The following is a 16,384-nucleotide window of genomic DNA, read 5'->3' as shown; positions in this document are numbered from 1 at the left end:
CTTAATGGGATTGAAAGCTGAGCGTTGGAATTGATATGATCGAAGGCTATCGTACATATATGCGTGACGTCGCTATCGGATAATCAGTGCTCACAGACACTTCAAAGTTTACGCCTCTCATAGGCAATGCTCGAGTTAACTTTGCTAGCGGCGTATTATACTTGCACTTAATTTAGTTGTGCTTGTGATGATGGCCGTGTGAATTGATGCTTGGTAGTAGTGACATCAGTGTCAGAACATGTATGATACACACGTTTGCACGGGGTGATGTTGTTATCAAGCCCTTGATTATTATGCGAACTCATTGACATTATGTCTTCAATGTACTCTGCTAATGGCATTCACTTGTCAAGCAAGACATCCACAGTATACTCGCAGTACAAAAGCGCAACTTCCTATGTGCTTGCTCTTGCTAGACTACTCTCTACTCTACCGTCCATCATCACATTTTCCTCATTATTTCTGAATCTATTGTACTTTGTATCAAAGCAACATGCTTGTCAGACGTCGTTATTCCGGTAACATCACCGTCGTGGACGGTCCTCATCCGATCGTGATCAGTGATTTAATGCGACTGCACGATGACTTAATTAGCGGTTTCCAGGTCCTGTTGGACAAGATCCAATGGCGTCAGAAAAACCACAAGGATCCAATAAAAACTGCATGTATGATGATGACGGTTCAAAGTATTCTGGAATTGGTATTCGATGATTATGGCGGCTGGGCATTCCTCCAACTAGGGCAGGGCCACCGATACTTCCTCCAGCGAATGCAGCAACAGCATCTCTTAACTATACCACAACATCAACAGACTATCGAGTATCCCCAAAAAGTAGCGACGCCAATGATGGGCCAGGCCCACAGTCAGGACATCATAGAGCGCCAAAAGGGAGCCAAGATCGCCGATCAACAGCAAGCATCGTCAGATCTAGACAAACACGAGAGATTTCTGGACAGGTTCAACGCGGAAAATGAGCATAACGAGAAAATGAAGAACAGGTATGCCGACGATTTGGCACTCAAGGCAAGGGTGGAGCTAGAAGCTGAGAAGAATAAAGCCATTGAGATGGAGAAAGAGAGCGCTCGCAAGCTCGAAGAGGCACGACAAAGACTTGAGAAGACTAGAATCGAAAACGAGAGAAAAGAAGATATGCTAATGCGCACGGATGAAGCAGTGAGCAGGGCAGACGAACTACAGCATCAGGCGCGTGAGATGATGCAGAAAGCAAAGCAGGAGAAACGTGATTCGGAAAGAAGAATTGAAGAGAGGCGTCGGGAAGCAGCTGCGAAGAGGGCACAGGGCAGGCAGCTATCGTACAATGACTCCAGAAGTCGGACAGACGAGTGGGGAATAAAAGGTTTCAGCTATGAGAACATTCAGATGCGCCGGGTTTCCACCGATAGGACATTCGAGAGAGGGTATGGGGAGCGTGGGTTACGCGAGGAGAAAGATAAACAGGAGGGTCACTGGCATTTTGATGAAGATGACATGCCAGATGACAATCACAGACAGCAAAAGCTACTGGAGAACACAGAAACCCAGGGGTCTGTTGCCACTCTACCGAAGCACATTGTCTCTGACAGCGATGACGATGATTCCGATAGCGACGAAGAAAAGAGGCAAGATCCATACCAGCTTATTGGTCTATCCGACAGAGAGCGAACACCGGTAAAAGATATTGAAACCACTCAAAGGGTACTGAACAGAATCCATCAGATTTCTGTTGACAATGCTACCGAGGAAGCTACGAGGAAGCACACAGAAAAACGTTTGGTCGAGATAAAGTGGGCAGCGAACATACTCTTGGACGACATGAATAAGAGAGCTTACGACGAGGACGGCTCCATATATCCCCACGAACAACAAAGCTGGAAGAAGAAGAGTAAGTCAAGCATCAAGAAGCACAAACACAGAGACTGATTTTAACATAGATGGTTTCGGCGGTGGTAGTGGTGGCAAGTACATTCCAGGCTGAAGAACTCTGAGGTAGTCTTGCTCTAAATCATGATGTCGTGCTTTCTTGTTCATATCAACCTCTGTTTTAGTAATAGCATTGGATTCTTCTTTAGCCTATGTGCGCAAAAATAGTCTATAGTCTGCTTGACAACCTGCATGAACCTGACCAATGACACTGTTACCAAAATAAAGAAGACGCGTGAGTACAACACGATTGCTGACGCAGAGATGCTGAAGTGTATATCTGGTGACAAGCTGAAGTACTATAATTGATGGAAAAGTTGATCGTACTAGCTAGTTCAATAGCTTTGGTTAGATTATCCCCATAAGTGACACACTTTTCGTTCCCATAGCCATTTAATTTCCACTTGCTGCTGTGTTCGTTCTCACTCTTACCCTCATTTATCATCATCCATTATAATGTACCACATCGACGTCAACAACCCGCCAGTAGAAACTGCTTGTGCAGTTCTCGAGAGAGCTTCTTTGCCTTCTGCAGCGCTAATTACAGATAGCAGCCTCGCAGCAAATGCCTCTCCAAAATCGCAGGAAGCAAATCCGACTAGAATTCGGCTATCGCCTAATTCGTCCCAGTATTCTTACTCACACTGTTCAAAAGTAGAGCCACTACAACAAGCAGAGCACGAAAGCATAATCCTTGCTGCATGGAATCAATACCAGACAGTCAATCAAATGCGTGCCTCGCCATACTACTTCTGTGTCGATTTACCGATATCCTCAAACAGCACGACCGCATCTACTCTCTCTTCAGGATCTACCTCGGTTCACAGATACATCACAGCTGCCTCTGGAAACCTTGACAAGCGAGCTGAGCACGTACCAACAGATCAAAGTCTAGCTCTGCACTCCGTTCATCCAGTACCAATACAGTATCTCCGGAAACTCACACCGAAGCAACTAGAGTTCGTGCACAGCTATCTCACCGGAAAACGATTTCGACCTGGCAGTGAGCTCTCACGACGAGCTTATGAAACGGTACGCAATATCGAGCGGATCACGCATCCAGGAGAGGAGTGAAGGAATAGATGAGCCCTTGTGCTAATTGTCGCAGATTTTCTGTGCTCTGACGTGCATATTTGGTATCAGCGTCACTGCAATTATCTTAACTTTAAGGGAGTGTATCTGACTCTTGTTGCTCTGATATTGGTACCGCTCCATAGTGACCTTTAATCATGCACGTTGTACATTCAATCCCTCGTAAGCAGCTCCAGAACTTGGTTCCAGTCTGCCTCCATAGTTTAGGCGCTGAGTTGGAGGAGGAGCGATGAGATGTCGACAGGACCCCAAAGTTCAATGCTCCTGTGCAAGAAACCTTGGCTCGCGTTGATGATGCTCTAGAGCTCATACTTCGAGTTCATATACCAGGAACTCGTATTTTTAGCGGAAGGAAACATTTCCAAATCTAAACATAGCATGGCGATCGTTTTAAACGTGTCGGAGATAGTAAACGAATGTGCTCAATGCTTCTGCATATTAATCAGTACGGCGGTATCGTACACTTGATATTTTACTGCTTATAGTGTATCGAGCATTCATCATAGGCTCAAATGGGTCGATGGAGACTGTGTAATGTGAAAAACGCTCCGGATGCTGTGAGTGCCCGTGAGAAGCTTTTACGCAGTGTACACTAGCTCATCATACTCGAGCACCAGGGCTACGCGAAGATTACCGTAGATAGCACTATCGCAGAAATTACATCTAGAGAGATTCGATGAAGCAGGGTAGGCGTAGTGTTGACGTAGTATCGCGCAGCGTTGATACATTGTAAAGTCGCATCGACGTGTCACAACCGCGACCTCGGTCCATTGTTAGCGTCGCAGCATGACATCACAGGGGTCACTGCCAGTCTGCTCCTTCACCAACATTAATTCACATACAGATAGTGTTCGCTTGCATGAATAGCACGTAGGAGCTGTTGCATAATTTCTTGAATTGATGGCTATGCTTGCGGAACTTTCCAGGTTATTGCAAAGCTTCGCGAGCACTCGCAATGTATATTCCATTCTTTGGTGTCTGAGGCCAACACGATACGTAAACACAGTCTCTTGAGATCTTCAATAACTGATGACACCAGCAAGGAAACAGCAATACATAAAAGGTATGTAAATCTACCTTTCCTCAATAATATTATCCGCAAAATCCTCGAGACATCAATTTACAGAGTAGCAAAGACGTGCATCTTCTTTGTCCCAAGATCATCCAACACAAGCCTCACTCAACATTTCCAAGCATGCCTTCGTTCCTACGCCCAAACGCCCAGCGTTGTCGTGATTTCTTGTCGCATCCAGATGCGTACGTAGTCCATATTCCGACTGGTGATGACCTCTACTTCACATTACCGTTCGACTTAAGCTCTTTGCATCCCATGCGCCCCCAAGAGCTAGAAGCCCTCCATGAATTCTTGGATACGATACAAGATGAGGTTGCAGAAAACCTGGGTAACCACACCCTCGAGAATGTTCTGCAAGCGCAGTCGATCATAGTGCGCTGGCTCGAAAACGTCAGGTGCCTTGGCGATTTGGAGACGCATGGTTGGGCAGCTGGTCTGGGCTTCCCAATATTTGATGACTACCAACATCCAGTTGACTTCCATTGGGACTGGGATGTCATCAAGTTCGAAGGGCTTACTTCCAAATACTTCGAACTGGTACATCCTGCAAGCACCCGTTCCGTCTACCATTCTATATACCGCAGCTCCACTGAGCACGCCTCCGCCCCATCCAATACTCCAGTCAATCGTAGACTGTACAGAGGGACGGACCCGGACTATATGGAATCTGAATCTAATAAATCTTTCAGCACGCATGTGGCAGCCAGTACGAACAACAACGAGATTTCGGACTTCTGTGATTACTTTCCAGACCTCGACTTCGCCCCACCCCAAGACCGAGTCTTTCAGTTTGAGAGTGACAGCCACCGTGGTACTCGCAGCATTCGAGGACAGAATGTGGAAGTTTACCCTGACCGGGTTTCGCAGACTTCAAGACTCGATGCGGAGACTATTGAACCTACCAAGATCCAGCAACGTACTCGTCAGCTCACGATGGCGACCGAGAGATATTCTCCAAAGCCTCTGCATGCATGGGAAGACTTCTATCAGCGAGGGCTGATATGTTACGGTCTGGCTGCCGAAAACAGTTCCCTGGTACCCTATGCCGATCTGTACTTGCTCAAATTATACAAAGCTATGCGCGACCAGGGTTCGTCAGAAATAGATTCTCTGAAGCAAGTAAGTAACATCAAGTCAACTGACCCTAAGAGTTTCCCTGGGCGATCTGTATGGAGAGATCATTCGCGATGGGGCGACGAAAAGTTCAATCACACATTCCCCAATGAGCCTGGTTATTGTACTCCTCTGGTGACTGTCAAACAGACAGTGCCTTGTTTTCATCCTGAGAAATGTGCCGAAGAATGCTACATCTCGTCAGAAGGTTGCATGAAACAAATTCAGGATTCTGGTCAAGGCCCAGAGCGCCAGGTTCGATTTGTACAGCCACCATCCGACCAGGAGGTTGAAAAGTCTACGTTCCCAGGACACGCAACACCAAAGTGTGCGTATAACATCCAGGAACCACTTGGTTACCATCGGTCGTCAATGTTCCATGAGCGCAACTCGTTGCTTCCTTCTGGTCGTGAATGGGAGTCGATGGCAGGAACTGAAGCTGCTAAGAAGCTCTCCAAGTCCAAGAGACAAGAACGCAATCAAACCCATAGCGATCAAGAACTCCAAAGTGCTTTCGAAGAAATTTCAATTGTATCTGAGCCCAAGGAAGTCAAAAGATGTGCCCTCCAGAACACTGGGCAGCGGGCTCCCCATTTTCGAGGCCATGAGCAGAGGACTTCGTCCGCCCAGAAAACTACTGCGGAACTTAAACACGACACTCAAGATATGTTTCATCAAGCCTCATATCATCGATGCACTGTCTGTGGACATTCTAACGCTTCCCAGACCTTGCCAATCCAAAAGCCAACTCGTGTATTCAACTGGCCGAAGTCAACAGCAAGACCTTCGATCTATCAGGCATATGCTGAAGACAGTCCGGAGGACTCACCTGGCGCTGAATCCGGCTCGTGGAGGGATGTGTGATGGAATGGAGTCAACGTCGGACATCTTGCTGAGATGTGTATAAACTAACTATGGTCACTCGATCTGGAAATTGATGTAAATAGGATGTTAGCCCAATTGTATCAAATTCTCCTTCTTTCACCGATGACTCTAAGGTGTATCTTATTGTCGCGCCTTTTTCCATCTTATTCTATTCACTCCAGTTCGTTCGTGTGTAACTCCTACCGACGGTGAAGGCGCAACGTCACCGTATACAACCCAAAGCGACTTGCCAACAGCACGTCACCGCAGAGTCCCGAATCCCACCAAACTGACATAAGAGTTTGCTCACACAACTAACAGCCTACCTCAAATCCTATCCCCCAGCCACTTCGTATCCTGCTCGCAAAACACTAACAGCATATCGCTCTTACCGCACCAAATGTCTTTATATAATCGTGCTCTAGATGTCGTCTTCACTCTGTTTCCCTCAAGACAACCAAAAACCACAAAACTAAACCGCGTAGATGCACCACCCCACCTTCTTGAGTACCACGACTCCAGCGTCGGACCCAGATCACCACCGTCTCAAACGCTATTTCTTCCCCTACGTACCCGCATAGAGATCTCCCCACTCTCTACCCTAGGTATGGCACAAACTCACGCTTACTACGAGGAAATCGACAGTATACCCGCATCCGCCGCCAACCAGACCAGCCCGTTCCGCAGCGAATGTTGGTGGATCATTCATCCAGTGACTTGCGTAGAAGTACTGGATTTGAGTACAAGGGTGCTGGTGGATTTGAAGCTGTGGATTGAGGAGACCGTGCCGAATAAGCTGTTTGTTAGGAAGAGTGGGACTATCATGGAATTCAAGGGTGTGCGAGAAGAGACGCTAGGAAATGTAGTGAGTGAGTTGAAAAAGAGGAAAGACAGGGGGGACTTGGAGAGCGAGGAAGGGTATGTGGGAGGTTGGCAGGCCGTTGGTCGAGACGGGGAGGAGATGGCTAAGGAAGTGACGGACGAGGATGACAACGATAGGTGCGATGAGGTAAACGTGAGGAAACAGAAGAAAGTAAACAGACTGAGCCGGAACTCCGATGCGCAGTTGGAAGAAGCTGCTGCTGCCGGGCGAAACGCTGCCGAGGAAGCGAAAGTGAAGAATGAATACGAGTATGTATTCTAAAAACGATTGCGGGGACAGCAAGTCGGAAATTGAAAGATGCAAAGCACTTGAATTTTTCATGCAGGTTTCATTCAAAGGTTAATATCTGGCCGCAAGATCTACGCTATATGATATATAAACATCAGGTGCCAGCCCAGAAATATGTCATGTCCAAGGAGATTCGTTGTCGTATCCTTGGTCCTATCTCGTGTATATGAACTATCATTGAACATCTGGGAACGGGGTATCGCCAAACCAGCCCATGTCCTTTAGCCTTGGTATATTGGTACCATCTGTGTACCCTTCCATGGATCTACAAGCATCATATATCGTTGAGCCTCATGTTGCGCCGGTGTAAAGAGTAAAAGGTAAGAAGAGAACAATAGACGCGAACGAAAAGTCAAGGCGACAGGGGGAATCATGCTTGCTTAAAGTCGAAAACCTTGATGGAAAAACAGAATGGGAAACTCCTCGCTATGCATGACCGGCCGTCATGTTATATAGACCGTTAACGATATTGCGCGTATTACGAAAAACTTAAAACAAAGTCGCGCAGTCGATGGTAATAGGAATGGTCGACAGGGGTATCAATGCAGAGTCGAACACCAAATGCGGAAAAAGACATACTATGCCCTGCTCGGGTTGATGTTCTCCAGCTCGCTGCGCTGGCGCAAGTACTTGGCGGCAAGTTGATCGCCACCCTTCATAGACTGCTCCATCCAGTGCTGTGCAACACACATAGTCATTGGATCGCTGCGAGCGGGATCCTGTGACGCTCTCCTCTCACGGTTGAGAAGCTCAGTCTTGAAGACCTCGCTGGGCCTGGTGAGTGGCAATACAGTGCGATGAACGAGCTCGGGTGAAGTGAGGTAAAAGATGGCAAGCTCACGCTCAGCAACTGCGTCGCCTTCCTTGGCAGTAATAAGAAGCATGCGCCCGGCATCCTCCATAGTGTACTTGGATAGTGGTTCGTCGACCGTAGCCAGTGCGGTGGATGGTACGCCCGCCTTCTCGGCGGCACCACCACTGCTGACTTTGCCTGCATCTCGCTTGGAGTTTTGGGTGATGACTTCGTCAACAAGCTCAACCATGATCCGGCAGACATCTTGCTTAAGGCCAAGGGCAGCAAGGCCAACATCCCAGAATGCCTTGCCTCGCGCAGTCTTGTCCAGCATCTGTGCGGGTACAAAAGATGCTATGTATTGTAGGTCTCGGAACAGTGTCTTGGGTCGAATGTTGGCATCGCGGAAGAGGCCTTGGATGACTTCAACAATCATGTCTGTGCTTGGTGGTCCAACCGGAGAGCGTGCACCGTTACGAGGCAGAGGAGAGGCGTTGCTAGCGCGTTCCACATTCATGCTGTGGGAGCGGCGTTCCTCGCAGTTGGCAATTGCCTCTTCCAGGTTCTGTGCACGAGAAGTCTGCGTAGCTGGCTCACGGGAGCTGAGTTCCGGCATGGTGCCAAGAGTAGGCGATTGGGGAACTGGAGGGAGTGTTTCGCGACGGTTATTGTAGGAGCGACCTGTTCGAGAAGACAAAGACGCTATGATGAGCAACTCTAGCTCGTACAATGCATGGAGCTTGGAGAAGGGATTGGGGTGTGTTTGAAATCTGCCTAGCAGCCGCCGGAAAGCAACGTTGTAGGGGAACTCGAGGAGTCCAGCCTTCTTCGCTGTGGAATTGCCAACCGAACGTGAAGTTGCATCGCTTGAGGCTGAAGAATGCTCACCAGCTGATTGATGAGCGTCGGATGCGCTAGCATGTTGGAATGTCGCAACAGGTGGGGCAGCTGAACCCCGCTCGTTGCGGCCAAGCGTCTCCAGGGGCAGGTTGCGTTGATCAGGTAGCGTCTGCTTTCGAATGTTCTTCATGCTCTTCTTGGCAAGTTGCTTCTTGCGCTTGCGCTCTTCTTCGTCCCTACGCTCGAAGACGTCGTCAAGTAGATCACCACAGAACCACGAGTCGGTCTCGCTCCCGTTAGCGAAAACCATCGTTCCGAGATCACTCAAGAGAAGGCCTGTGAGTGTTTGCTTCAAATCGAGCATGAAACGACGCTTGTCTTCGTTGACCATTGCAGATTGCTTCAGCATCACCGTACCCTTTGAAGACGATGCGGTACGTGGACGAATGCTGGTGGCATTGGTGGGCGACTGCGCTTGAGTTTGGAACGGCGACCAGAAAGTAGCCACAGAGTCGATCGACAAGACAGGTGAAGAGCCACCGAAGTAGTCGTGAGAGTCCATGGGATTCCTTCCCCAGGGACTCTGATCAAAGCTGGAAGATCCATTTCGGTTGGCTGCGGCACGTAGACTGCCCTGGCTTGGTCGTTGCGAAAAGTCATGACTACGTGAACCAGGCCGGCCATGGGTCTCGTACTCCTCGTCGCCAGCGATAGAGAGCGTGCCGACGCCAGTCAGGAACAGATCACCCTTCTGTCGTCCACTTTCTAGAATTTGTTGATCGCGCTTGTATAAGTCGCTGGACCAAAGAACGGGTCCGTCCAGAACACCCTCGCCAATGATCTTCGTGACGCACTTGTCGACTTCAAGACAGAAACGATGTATCCGCTCTTCGCCCTTGCAGAAGTTCTCTACGCCGTATTGCATGAGCCATTTCAGGGTGATTTGCGACTGCTCATCGGACAGCTTGTTTGGACCACCGAAATCTTGAGTGGCGGACATGAGGTCAACGAGTTGAGCTTCATTTTGCCGTAAGAAACTGTTGGTGCTCCGTGGCTGAGAACCAGAAGGACCTCTGGCACTAAGCGTCTTCGACTGTTGTTCCATGATCTTGAGGGCAAGCGCGACGTTTCTGGCGTCTTCGTATGGCTTCGAGGTACGAACATCTGTAATGTACCACATCTTGTCGCGAAGGTTCTTGAATGTGATCATCATCTCGTCAACCATACCATCTGATCGCTCCTGTGATTGCTTGAGCCACACGAACCAGGCCTCGAACTCTTCGATGGCGTTGGCTGCTTTGCTAAGGAGATCACGCGGACCGCGAGAGAAGTAGTTCAGGAGAGCAGCATACCCATTCTTGACCAATGTCGGAGAGCTGAGTCTTTTCAAACTTTGCAAGGTCTTGTAGTACATGTGCGCATTGACGAAATCAGATCTTGCTTGGCACTGGTACATGGCTGTCTCGAGCATTGTAACGAGAACAGAATTGTTCTCTTGCTTTTCGCCGACTTGCGGGTTGCTGTGGCTCCTTGGGAATTGTGGGGAGCGTCGAGATGAGACGTTTCTTGAACTTGCAATCATGTTTGTGAGCTGGCTTTGGCTCTGTGTTGAGTTGTACGGATTGCGTGAGCCAAGATTGTCGCTAACATTGCGTACCGGGCCACGTCCACGTGTGCTCTTGCGGGTTGTCATTCGGTTACTGAAATTCTTCGATTCACTGTCGGGTGCCAGTTCTTTTGGAATTTCGTACTCTTCAACCAGCTTGGCAATGGCCTCTTTCAACTGGTGGTAGTCATTTCCAAGATCGAACCTGTTCCCACCATCCTCGTCGTCACTGCTGTCACTGTCTGGTGAGTCTTCATCGTGCTCATCTTCATCATCAAAATCCTTGCGCATACGCGGCTTCAGCTGCTTTCCATCAGCGGAGATGTAAAGGACAGCCCATCGCTCTGCGCACGGATGGCATGAACCCGATGTCGCCTCGAAACCTAGAATGCGAGTCATCTCAGAACATGCTGATCGCAGCTGTTTTCCGTATTGCTCTGTTGGCACTGGCTTCATCTCATTTTCCGAGTCGGTTGATGCTGGGTTAACGTCCAGGAGCGGCTCTCGCGACGTCTGGTCACTGGTCATGGAAGAGGCACTGGCACTCAGAATAGAGCTTGCATCAGTCACGGAAGCGGCGGCATTCCGGAATGGTACTGACATCCCGGACATGGATGAAGCAGATGAAGCGAGACCAGTACGGCGCTGGCTGTCGTTGTCCATATGGCTCGATGATGGACGGCGCTCTGGGAAGAGGGCATTAACCAAGGTCACAATGTCTGCCGGAGAGAGAACAATGAAGGGCTGAACTTCCACAGTTTCCCTAGGTGACGTGATGGCCTTTGCAGGTAGCAAAATTGGCTTCGAGGGAGTTTTAGTGTGCTTAAATCGGGCCAAGATGTTTTCGATATGTGTTCGGATCTCTGGAAGTATCGGTACTTTCTTTTGCCTAGATTTGTTGTTAGCTGATGATGTTAGTGTTACCTGGAAATCGGATCATACCAGTTGTAGGTCATGTCCACGACGTATTTCTGCGCTCGGATGGCAACCTCCTTCAGAATTTTTATGCGGGCATGCTCGCTGATGTGGTGGCCTATCATGATACCGTGAGTCTAGCTGTTGTTAGTGCCATGAACCTCGTATCGACAAGGGTAAACATGCCTCAGGATGAATGATGGCGTTCATCAGGAAAGTAGAGAATAGCCAACGCGAAACGAAAAAGTTTTGAGAAGCCCTGCGGACGTTCTTCTCATCCTCTAGCTTCCGGAGGATGGCATTTCCAATTTCTAGGACGCCTTCCGGGATACCGCCGGCACTAGGCTCATCATCAACGACTTCGAACAAGCGTTTGACAGCCTTGTCAAAGAACTCGTCTGCTGCAATGGTATCTTTGGTCGAACGTTGGACCGGCATTCCGGGTCGTGCTGCCTGTTCTTCTGGCTTCTCTAGCAGGAACTGGCCGTCCTGTAGGGTCTGCATAAGATAAAGCTCCAAATTGGTCTTGCCAGGCCACTCTCGCATACCTGCCCAGACGTCAAGTACAGTTCTGATGAAGTTTGGGTTGTTGTTCTTGATCAATTTGGCACAAACAGTGGCCCATACGTCAGTGCGGCGGAGGTCCTCGGCTGAGTCGGGTCCGGACGAGTTGGCGAATATGGTGTAGACTAGGGCAGACAACGGGTCGTGGCGCTGAAAAGACAACAGACGTTCTACTGGACTCGTTCCTTGCTGTTGAGGCTTTTGCGAGGATGCATTGCGGCTGCGGGCGTTTGCAAACATGACCGAGTCAATGGGATCCATGGTCTGACGGAAAGACGTAAGAGAAGTGAGCTCTTGCTGCGAAAGACTGGAAATGCGAGCAGCAAGAAATTCAGGATTGGTGCGGATCTCAGAAATGAAATCCAGAAGATTGTCCAAAATCTTGGACGGAACTTCATTGAGGAAAGTTGAAGCAGAGAGGGGCTTCTCGCTCTTCATGTTCTTGGACTTGCCAAACTCCAGATCCGGCTCCAAAAGGGCGTATTGTCTCGTGGCATCGCACGAGTTGCGGACATCGTTCAGGGCATTGTATAGGGATGCGAACGACTTCTTGTCGTCTGACCGGAAGTTATCCACCAGCGTGCGGTAGGCAAGCTCTCCGCAGTGTACCAGACGTGCGGAGAGGGCGCTAGAGACCAGCCACCTGTGTAGGCGCACGCGAGCGTGGGTCTTGCGCTGCTCTTGGTAGCCCTGGAGGCGTATTAGATGAGCGAGTTCGGCAAGGGAAGTCGCAGACGGTGGGATGGCTGCAGTCGGCAGGTACGAGTCGGTGTAGGAAGAAAGGTCGGCGGGCAGCAGTCGAGGCAGGCGGCCTGCGGGTGCAGACATGGAGGCGGGCATCTGGGGTCGCTGGAGTGTCTGGTGACCATGGCGGTCGTTGTCGACGTCTGGCGTTCCGCCAGGTCGACTCCCCATGGTGGTCGTCAGGTGCTTGGGAGCGCGAGGTGAGGGCGACCGGGGCGGAGCCTCAGTGGGCGGGTCGTCGACTTGAGAAGTAGTCACGGTAGTGTGCGAGGGCGTGTGGCTTCTGGACGAAACATGCGTCACGGTGGGCGACACGGCTACGAGTAAGGTCAGCGTCGGCTCGCCTGCCAGCTCATCGTACATGGACAGAGCAGCGCATCGATGCTCGCGCCAGCTATTGGACGCTGGACCGCCCGAGGACACCAAGGAGCACAAAGCCCAAGGAGGGAAAAGCACCTACGCGGAGTATTGCCAGCCTGCGCCGGCGAGGCTGTGAGTTGGGTTCGTCGGATCATGTCGCCATGAGGGAGCCCCATGGAAGCCCTACGGAAGGTGCGGACCTCAAGAAGATGGCAGTGATCCCCTACGGCATTGCCAGATGGAGCGATGGTATTGGGAGAATGGGGACTGCTTTGGGCGCGACCTCTCCACAGCTTTGGACGTATGCGCTGGCGCGTCTTGACTCTTTAGGTGGTAATGATACAGAGTAGCGAGGCCAAGTAGGTGTGATTGGGCGCCTGTTTCGAGTCCCTGTAACAAGGGCGGGCAAGTCACGACTGCAGCTCAACGGCCCCCCTACTAATGCTAGCTATACTGACTATACCAAGGCTAAGACGCGAAAGCGACCAGAAAGCGGTGATGGACAGCCAGCGGCGATATACCGTGTATAGTTGCAGCGGGGGAGCTGCTTCAGATTGGTGGCCATGGCAGACCGCCAGACTTGCCCACGGCCTCACATCGCCATAGAACTGTCCAGGCGATGACTTGCAGGAACAGCACATCGCTGTGGGACGAATGAGGGCCGACCGCCCAAATGCCTCAGCTCTGAAAGGTCCATGGACCCTCTTTTGCCCACACGTTTTGCATGGCCAGCCATCCCCGCCTCGCACAGAGACTCGTCGACAACGCACGCTTCTGATCGGCACCGTCGTCTTTCTGTTGGAAGCTTCGGCGATGCTCTCCCGCCGCTGGTGCTGGCGAGCCATGTCGCCATAGAGAGACTAGGGTATCGGCTTGGCCGCTTCTGCGACCGCCCAGAGACGCTACCCCTCCTCTCCATCACCACGACAGACGACGCTCAACAGCAGAGCAGCTCGTAAACTCTCAAACACGCTGCTCTGGCGCATCTGCAAGGCCAAACAAAGGGCGACGCCCAGCAAATCACATAAGCGCATGTCTTCTCGCCCTCCTGACGTGACGGTCGTCGAGTGGAGTCGCGCTGCCCCTGCGCTGCCAGCGCATTCCTGTCAAAAAAGACCATGCCATGCAACATGCTGCACGCCAAAGCATCGCGCTGCACTGCTGAGAACCCATGGTTTCCCACTTCATATCCCAGTGCATGGCTAGTGCCTAGTCAATCTCCAGATCATTCATCATCTTGCCATGTATATGCCGTCGCCGTCCAATGAGCCTCGCTGTCGCACCACATACTAAACTATCTGCAGCATCTTCTGCTTGGAGCTATTGCTGCACACGCTGCGGAGCTTCGTTCCTTTTGCATGTTTGCAGCAGCATTGCGTCTGCACCGGTGTCCTAGTGGGTGGCAGCTCTATCGCGATCGTAACATTACGAGATAACAATCTTCTGCGTGGGCGTTGAAATGTTCCATTAAACGTGTCCCCAAATTTGGGTGTCGGAGATCATTGTGCCCATCTGCCGGTCCTAGTCGCGTGCGAAATACCCCGCCACCACGAGTTGCCGCATACAGACCGCTCCTTCCTCAGGTACCTATGGCCCACCGACGTACCCAACGGCACTTGGGCTGACGCTTACGTGCCCAATTGCTGCTAAGCGCCTATCTACAATGCAAGACATAGGAAAGTGTGGTGATCCCGCTAATCCGACACCAACGCGCCAGCGTAGCGCTCTACCGGCACCATTGCACCCGATCGATGGTCTTCACGGCTCCATCAGAGCTTGCCCTCTTGCACCCATAGTCAAGTCATGGCTTCCCTGAGTAGAGGTGCGACACGTTTCCGACTGTGCTGCACTTGTCGTTGCCACCAAGTCTTTCTCCACTCCCTCTTGCCGTCAATGTCGTCGGAATTCTGCCACTCCTCCAATCCCAATTCGTCTTTTGAATTCGTGGCAAAGTTTTTGGCAGCTGACACGGCGCCGTCGTTGAAGGCCCATAATAACAGCTCTCTCTGGAAACCGCCATCTGAACCTGTGGATGTGGTCATCAGGGAATACATGTCCAAATCCCGGTCCTTTGCAAATTCCTTCAACGCTGCGAGGAATGCTTCAGCTGTCTGAGCGCTTGCTTCGTCACCAGCCTTGTTTTGGAGGAACTCGATAGACTTGACAACGGAGCTGACGCCGAGCTTCAGACCACCCTGGTCCCACTGCTTGTAATCTTTCCGAAGTATGTCTTGCAGCTTTAGGCTTCCAATGTCCTTCTTTGCTGCATTGATCTCCTTGTAGAAGCTGGTTCGGTCGAAGCTTGCAGCTAGCTGGGGACAAAGCATAATCTTAGCTTCCAGGTACTCGACAGCCTTACGGTCATGCTCGGTCGTTTTGTTCTCGTCATGGAGATCAGCCGTGTCAATAAGAATACTGGCCAAGCTTAATTGGGCAATATCCGCATCCCAGCGCTGAACAAAGGCAGCGTCATTGGACATGCTATCACCCTGCGCATGAGCTGCTCCAGAAGACAGGGCAGATAGCGAAGCCATATCCCACGATGGCCGACAGTAGTTTGCGATCAAGCTAGTGCAGCTGCCACTCTTCTCGATAATCCTCGGCTCCTCACCTGTGTCCTCTGGAACTTTCTTTTCATCATCATGGTGGTCAATGACGCCAGCGACGCGCTCAGCGTACATCTTGCCTAATTGACCCTGCAGAGCATTGTGGTCTACCAAAATCCATTTGGTATTCTCAGGTGCAAGTTTCGACTCTATGTCGGATAGCGCGGGTAAGTCATCAAGCGTGATCAAGTGCTTCGACTCAATATTGGCGTGTTTAAATACGGCAAGGTATTCCGGCCTTAGCTGAATATCAGCAGCTGGAATATTCGTGATTGGCACGTAAATTGGACTAAAGGCATTCTTGGGCGGTGACATAGACCGAATGTACGCGTATAGAATAGAACATGACATCGAATCAAGGTCTGTAATTCATGAGTTTGGAGCGCCATTGTGGAGCAGAAGTCATGCTCACCCGCAGACTCATTGCCAATGACGAATGTAATCTTCTGACTGGTTTCAATAGCGCTCCGGAGAGCGCCTCTCGCGTGTGTAAGAAAGCCCCGTAAGGAATTCCTCGGCACTGCCATGATGGTGTTTGGCGGTGAGAGATGTGAGAGGATCTTAAGAGGTTCAAAGTAGACGAGCGAATGGTGGTCGAGAATACGGGTGACGTAGAAGAAGCTTGGACCACACCCCGCGCATCACGAGAATGGGAAGGAGCGATAGCAGGAGGGCTAAGAGCAACAATGATGGAGTGAGACCAGTGAGCTTTTCGTATTG

General features: G+C 50.6%; 5 protein-coding genes across 5 annotated transcripts; 3 read left to right on the top strand and 2 right to left on the bottom strand.

Annotated features, from left to right (window-relative positions):
- Positions 1-493: 493 nt before the first annotated feature.
- Positions 494-1,976, top strand: AA0111_g5540 (hypothetical protein; the record flags this gene model as incomplete). Its single annotated transcript, XM_028651663.1, has 2 exons — positions 494-1,883; positions 1,933-1,976. The coding sequence occupies 2 exons, from the start codon at positions 494-496 to the stop codon at positions 1,974-1,976; spliced, it is 1,434 nt and encodes a 477-aa protein (XP_028506706.1).
- Positions 1,977-4,208: 2,232 nt separating this feature from the next.
- AA0111_g5539 (hypothetical protein) lies at positions 4,209-6,065 on the top strand (the record flags this gene model as incomplete). The annotated part of the gene is made up of 1 exon (XM_028651661.1): positions 4,209-6,065. The coding sequence occupies one exon, from the start codon at positions 4,209-4,211 to the stop codon at positions 6,063-6,065; it is 1,857 nt and encodes a 618-aa protein (XP_028506755.1).
- A 607-nt stretch (positions 6,066-6,672) lies between these two features.
- AA0111_g5538 (hypothetical protein) lies at positions 6,673-7,209 on the top strand (the record flags this gene model as incomplete). Its single annotated transcript, XM_028651660.1, has 1 exon — positions 6,673-7,209. The coding sequence occupies one exon, from the start codon at positions 6,673-6,675 to the stop codon at positions 7,207-7,209; it is 537 nt and encodes a 178-aa protein (XP_028506756.1).
- A 605-nt stretch (positions 7,210-7,814) lies between these two features.
- Positions 7,815-13,061, bottom strand: AA0111_g5537 (hypothetical protein; the record flags this gene model as incomplete). Its single annotated transcript, XM_028651659.1, has 3 exons — positions 7,815-11,364; positions 11,418-11,527; positions 11,577-13,061. 3 exons carry the CDS (start codon positions 13,059-13,061, stop codon positions 7,815-7,817), a joined length of 5,145 nt encoding a protein of 1,714 aa, XP_028506753.1.
- Positions 13,062-14,854: 1,793 nt separating this feature from the next.
- AA0111_g5536 (hypothetical protein) lies at positions 14,855-16,191 on the bottom strand (the record flags this gene model as incomplete). Its single annotated transcript, XM_028651658.1, has 2 exons — positions 14,855-16,026; positions 16,077-16,191. The coding sequence occupies 2 exons, from the start codon at positions 16,189-16,191 to the stop codon at positions 14,855-14,857; spliced, it is 1,287 nt and encodes a 428-aa protein (XP_028506754.1).
- Positions 16,192-16,384: the final 193 nt, after the last annotated feature.

This window comes from Alternaria arborescens (assembly GCF_004154835.1).
Source record: "Alternaria arborescens strain FERA 675 chromosome Unknown contig_11, whole genome shotgun sequence".
NCBI classification, from domain to species: Eukaryota; Fungi; Ascomycota; class Dothideomycetes; order Pleosporales; family Pleosporaceae; genus Alternaria; species Alternaria arborescens.
Note: the sequence above shows the minus strand (reverse complement) of the source record. Positions and strands in the feature narration are given on the sequence as shown.